General features: G+C 43.4%; 1 protein-coding gene across 2 annotated transcripts in view; it reads right to left on the reverse strand.

Moving 5' to 3' along the window:
* Positions 1-1,464: 1,464 nt before the first annotated feature.
* LOC144517409 (protein FAM107B) overlaps positions 1,465-6,518 on the reverse strand; it is a 26,567-nt gene continuing 21,513 nt past the window's right edge. For both annotated transcript variants that reach the window (XM_078249509.1, XM_078249510.1), the window contains one exon: positions 1,465-2,970. In XM_078249509.1, coding sequence (XP_078105635.1) covers positions 2,857-2,970 — 114 coding nt within the window. In that variant the 3' untranslated portion in view covers positions 1,465-2,856. The remainder of the gene's footprint in view (positions 2,971-6,518) is intronic.

Raw genomic sequence — 6,518 nt, forward strand, 5'->3', positions numbered from 1 at the left:
ATACATGAGAAAATATACATAAAAGCAGACATTGTGTGTGTGTGTGTGTGTGTGTGTGTGTGTGTGTGTGTGTGTGTGTGTGTGTGTGTGTGTGTGTGTGTGTGGTGGTGACCTAAATTATCTTATTAGAAAACATTTATATATATATTCAGTTAAAGGGTGGTTCAGAATTTTGGACATAGGAGCTCATTTCCATGTTAGCCAGTGTGTTATTTATCAGTGGAGACCGTCTTCAACACTTTTCATCCAGTCCTTCCAGCTGCAGAGTTCGCTGCTGCTAGGCTAGCGCAAGTCAATAGTATCTGCTAGCCTGCCATTAAAAACAGTCTTATCCACTCCACAGTACACCCGAGGCAAATCAATTATAACGCCAGACTATCGATGTAAATGTCTGTGTTGATAAAATAATGTTAGAAATAAAACTACCCTTGCATCGCATTGCAATAGTTATACTTTGTTCCCTGTAGTTGATAGCATAGGTTACAGCAGCGGCGGAGTGATATTACCTAGGCTAGTTTCCATGACAATCACGCAAGTTTATCTGTGTGCCTTGATGTCCGAGCCAGCAGCAAGATGCCACAGTTGGTTCCTTTCTGGATCTCCCAATGGACACTGAATCACCATGTTGCCTAGTCCTTAGTTTGCTTCAATAGCAATGTACTAGCTAGGCTACAACTACTACGTGTCCCGACTGGAGTGCGCTTCTCTGTTTACTTTTCGGCACAGTACTACTAACCGGAGCTAAGTAAACTCTGAACAAAATTCTGAACCACCCCTTTAATTTGTTCTCTCACATTGAGTTTATTTAAGTATCCTGTTACAGAAAGATTAGTGGTTTTATTTACTGCTGTAAAAGTCTTTCAGTGTCAGATATAACAAGTAATAAACAGATGAATAATAAGCAACAGACAGCAGATTATTGTCTTTATGTCAACAAACACGTCTCTGCTGCAGATTCTCCTTAAATTAATCAGAATAAAAGAAAATAGAAATAAGTCTGTTTTACATCTGAATCTTCTTTAATAAAGTTAAAATTTCTCTAATATCCAGAAACTCAAGCTGATTTCAGTGATTACATCTTAAACTGTCTGGATGTATAAGGCTTCTCTTTCTCTTCCCCGAGTCTTTGACCATAAAAACTCAGATAAAAAGTTAAAATACTAAAGATAGAAAACACTGTGACGCCTTTTTCTAATTCTCTCTGAGGAAACCTTTCCGTTCCTTTTTTTCTTTCTTTGCAAAACATTTCTGTTTTATAAAACATTTCTGTATGCAACTGCAGTGTGACATAACAATAAGTAAGTGTTGGAAACGCAGGAATGGAGAACTTGGACTGACGTGCGCCGGCCCGCGCCCTTGTTTTTGATTCCCTATCTAATCCAGTCGTTGGACGAAGCGGGATAACTTTCACATCCCCTAACCCCCTAACCCCCCAAACCCCCCCCTAACCCTGGCCCCCCTAATGCTAACCCTAGCCAGTGCTTTCTCTTGAAAGTTCTTCAAGTTCTCTGTGAAGTCCAATTTACATTTCCCACAAAACATCCCTATTATATATTAAAAGGCATAAAGACCCTGTCAAAACACAATCGAGGCAACTTCAACACTGCATTGAACAGAAGACATTTCTGTAAAATGTTTCTGTAAAACGAAACTTTTCTGTTTTATTAAACAGAAATGGTTTCTTAATGTGAGGAATGCAGAGAACAGACTCCGCTGAGCTCTCTCAGACCGGTCTGGTAAATAAGAGGCTCTTATTTCCCCGTTGATGGATCGTTTGTTTGGATATCACAACACATGTCCAACCCGTGCTTATCCACGTTGGAGCTTCTCAACTCCCAAAAACGTTGAAGCAAACTGTAAATTCACCGTCGATGTTTCCTAAGCCTTCAACAGTTTAGTGTTTTTTAGTGATGAATTAGAGGAAGAAAATTGTCAAAGCTGTCCCGTTGTTGTTCTGTCTATGTACCGGAAACCAGAATGAATGTTGGGATACAACCAATGCATCATGGGTATAATGGTATTGTATCATAAGTCTCTCTTTGCCAGACCTTCCTCCACAGTGCCGCAAAGGAAGGTCTGTCTAGTCCACACAGCATTCCTGGATGGGAGAAAAACGTGCTCTGGTTTATTGGCATTTCTTTAAACCAATCACAATCATCATGGGCGGGGCTAAGCTCCGGACAGAGCCACAGTGCCTCTGCTAAATAGTCTCAGGAAGGAACTTGTTTTGGTGGAACATGTGGACGTACAAAAGTAGTTTTAGTCGTGCAACAGAAAACTCCGATTGGACAGATAGTCTAGCTAGCTGTCTGGATTTACCCTGCAGAGATCTGAGGAGCAGGTAACCATAGTCCTCACAAATCCACCAGAGGTTAGAACGCCAACACAGAGACAGAGGAAGGGGACGGACATCTGGGGGCACCGGAGCAATCACGGAAGTGAAACGTCGTGGATATAGACTAACACGTTACCAACCAATGCATCCTGGGTAAAATGGGCACGTTAAGAACATTTTTGGGAATTTTAACCGTTCTTGTGAAATGTGAACTTGAGTATCGCGACGGCACTTTAGACCCAGAAGATGACGTTTAATGCAGTTAATCCATCCCATAATGTCCCGCTGGTGTGTTTCCTCTGAATGAGTCTCCTGAGAGACATCACAGTTTTCTCAGAGTGGAAACACATCATCTTTCTAGAGCTTTGATTCAGTTTAAATTAGTTTTAAATAACTACCTTTTATTATTTAATTTGATTGTGCAGTTACGCAGGAAGTAGTCCAGAGTCAAGGAATCCATCCCATAATGTCCTGCAGGTGTTTCCTCTGAAGTGTCCTCAGAGTGTGACCTCGTCTCCTCTCTACACCTCCTTCTCCTCTTTAGGAAACGACGTCCGGCGAAGGTTCTTCTTCACTTTGACAAACTCCGGAGCTTTCAGGTTTTCCTCCCGCTGTTTCTGCTGCTCTTTGTCCATCTGAGAGACAGAGAGAGAGAGAGATTTTTGATTTTTAAAGGAACTTTATTTTATCAATGTTCCATCTCGTTATCTACAAAAATAATCTCTTTTCAACAGAACAATAAATACATACATATACTCTTAAATACATGACATCATCTCCTGAGAAAAGATGAGTTGTTCTCCTTCAACAGAGCTCAACACATCACCATGGGCCCAGATCACACTGAACTGATCCACATCCTTCATCTCTTTATAATAACTAAAGTCAATCCTGATTCTGGCTTTCACCATCCGAGTAAACAGCAGAGTCACATTAATATCAACAGATTCATCCACCTTCCTCTTCCTGCTCACATACACAGCCATCTTTGATTGGCCCAGGATGAAGTTCAACAGCTGACATTTATGTTTAGCTAACCTACTGTCCCTGAACCCAAGGATGAACATGTCTTTGGAGAAAACCTCCCCTACCTTACTGAACAGTTTCTCTAGCAGCAAGAACAACGGTGACAGGCGCACACACTCACAATAACAATGAAACACAGTTTCTTTTTCATCACAATAAGGACATTTGTTGCTAACACCAGGACTGATGACAGACAGAAAGGCGTTGACTGCCACTATCCCGTGTAACACTCTCCACTGGAGGTCAGCTACTCTTTTAGTTAATGGTGGTTTGTATAAACTCCTCCATGCAGGTTGGACATCAACCTCCAAACCCAGATGTCCTCGCCACGGTGTGTCAACCCGTTCATGGAGTTTACTCTTATTTAAACACAGCACCATCATTTTATAAAAGGCATTTCCTTTTGCCTCTTTCAGGTCTAAAGTGCAGTTACAATTAAAAATACTTACAGTCTCTACCAAAGTGTTGATGTCTGTTTGCTTGTTTAAAACAACCATGACATCGTCTGCGTAAGCTGATATTTTAACAGCTGAAGCACACCCAGGAAAATACACACCTAAAAGTTCCTTCCTAAGTTTATGGAGCAGAGGCTCAATAGCGAGGGAATAAAGCATCCCCGACAGAGAGCATCCCTGCCGTACCCCTCTCTGCACATTAAAAGGTGCCACCATTAACCTTTAATATGCTCGCAGTGTCACGGTACAGTACCTGAACCTTAGCTATGAAACCTGGGCTGAAGCCAAAAGCATTGAGCGTCTGCCACAAATACTGATGTTCAACCCGGTCAAAAGCCTTTTCCTGGTCTATGGAAATAAGACCAGTATCCATACCCAGTGAGCTAGAGACGTCCAAAACATGCCGAAATAGAGTAATATTATCACTCATTAACCTGCCGGGCACACAGTAAGTCTGGTCAACATGAACCACTTCATCCATCGCCTCCTGAAGACGAGAAGCGAGAGCTTTGGACAAGATCTTATAGTCCCCACACAGCAGAGAAACAGGTCTCTAGTTCTTTATGTCCTTTAAGTCTCCTTTCTTTGGCAGCAGGGTAATGCCTGCCCTTCTGCAGCTCAGCGGCAGGCGTCCTCTGCTCAAGCTGTCCTGAAAGACCTCCAGCAGATCTTCACCAATAACTGGCCAAAAGGTCTTATAGAAATCCACAGGCAGCCCGTCGATGCCTGGTGCCTTACCGTTCCCCAGACTCATCAGAGCAACATCCAGTTCATTCAGGGACAGTAGATCTTCCAGCACCATGTTGTTAGCAGCACCCACCTAAGGAAGCCCAGCATGGAAAGACGCAGTTGACTCAGGATCTTCCACGTACTCCTCTCTGAACAGGTCTTTGTAGAACAAGGTGGCATATCTCCTGATCTCAGGGGTTCCTGTGATCGTAGCTCCATCTTCAGAGCGTAGCGAGTGGATGATCTTCCTTTGACCATTCTTACGCTCCAGACCAAAGAAAAACTGTGAGGGGGGCATCCATCTGGGAAGCGTTCATGAAGCGGCAGCGGACCAGAGCCCCCCTGTGCTGTGATGCCCAACAGGTTGGCTAAAGCAGCCTTTTTAACTTTAAGAGCTTCAACATGCCCTTGATTTCCTGTGGAATCCACCAAATCCTGTAGTTCCACTACTTCAATCTCTAGGTCTTGAAGAGACCTGGTGATGTGCTTGGTGACATTGCGAGTATATTGCTGACAAAAAAGTTTCACCTGAACCTTTCCAATATCCCACCACTGCTGCAATGATGGGAAACTGGACTTAAGGCTCTGGTGTATACCCCCACACACTTAAAAGCCTCTTTAAAAGAGTTATCATTTAAAAGTCCAGTATTAAAATGCCAATAAGCACTGTGCAATTTTACATTTGGAATATAAATAGAGCACTGGACAAGACAATGGTCCGTAAAACCAACAGGAGAAATGATACACTTTTTAAACACACCAAAATGGTGCTTAAAACAATAAAAGCGATCCAGCCTGGCCAAAGACAACATGTTATCTCTGGAATGACTCCAGGTGTACTGCCTGGCGTTCATGTGAAAACCTCTCCACACATCCTCCAGCTCACAGCTCTCCATCAGACGCCTGAGTCTGGCCCAGGAAGCAGGATGAGGCTCCAGGTGATTACGATCTACACTGGGATTCTCCGTGCAGTTAAAATCACCTCCCAAAAACAAAAAAAATCATCAGTACAGTCCTGAATGACATCACACAGAAGGTTTAAAAATGTCATTCGTTCAATGGCTGAAACTGGAGCATACACATTTATAAAAATAAGTTGAACATTTTCAAGCACAACCTTAATTTTTATAATGTGGCCACACATGATCTCCTCCACACTAAAGGAGCAGGGACGAAAGCCCTTAGAGAAGAGCACCCCGACCCCCCCCACTGTTAGAGGCTTTATGGCTGAGAATCACCTCCCCCGGCCACTGCTTCCTCCACTCACTCTCATTCTCCACATCACTGTGGGTCTCCTGCACAAAGATAACATCCAGATGTTTTAACTCCACCAGTTTAAACAGAGAAGCTCTTTTAACATCACTTCTTGCTCCATTAATGTTTAAAGACCCAATATTTAAATCTGCCTTTAAAAAGAAAAGAGCAAGAACAAAAACACACACAAGTATGTGAAGAAACATATTAAACCCAGTCATCGTCTTCAATGAGTTGAGCTCTGACTTTAGTGACCAGTTTCTTGAGGCGGTAAACCTCTTGGATAGTGAACCCTTCTGTATCTTTCCTCAGCCAGGCCACAGACCTGATAAACCCTCTCAGATCAGGGAAGAACTGCTCCGTCTTCACCGCCTTGATCCCTTTAGTACCTTTATAACCACTGCCTTGTTCATACGGGAGGCAGACTTCACACTGTCAAACCCCACCACCTCCCCGACAGCATAGCTGGCCTCCTCCACTGAACAGCCCACATGCGGGGAAATCCTCACCGCATGTCGGAGAGAGAGAGAGAGACAGAGAAAGGGAGAGAGAGAGAGACAGAGAGAGAGAGAGACAGAGAGAGAGAGAGAGAGAGAGAGAGAGAGAGAGAGAGAGAGAGAGAGAGAGAGAGAGAGAGACAGAGAGAGAGAGACAGAGACAGAGAGAGACAGAGAGAGAGAGAGAGAGAGAGAGAGACAGAGAGAGAGACAGAGACAGAG

The sequence above is a fragment of the Sander vitreus genome, chromosome 4 (assembly GCF_031162955.1).
Source record: "Sander vitreus isolate 19-12246 chromosome 4, sanVit1, whole genome shotgun sequence".
In the NCBI taxonomy this organism is placed as follows: Eukaryota; Metazoa; Chordata; class Actinopteri; order Perciformes; family Percidae; genus Sander; species Sander vitreus.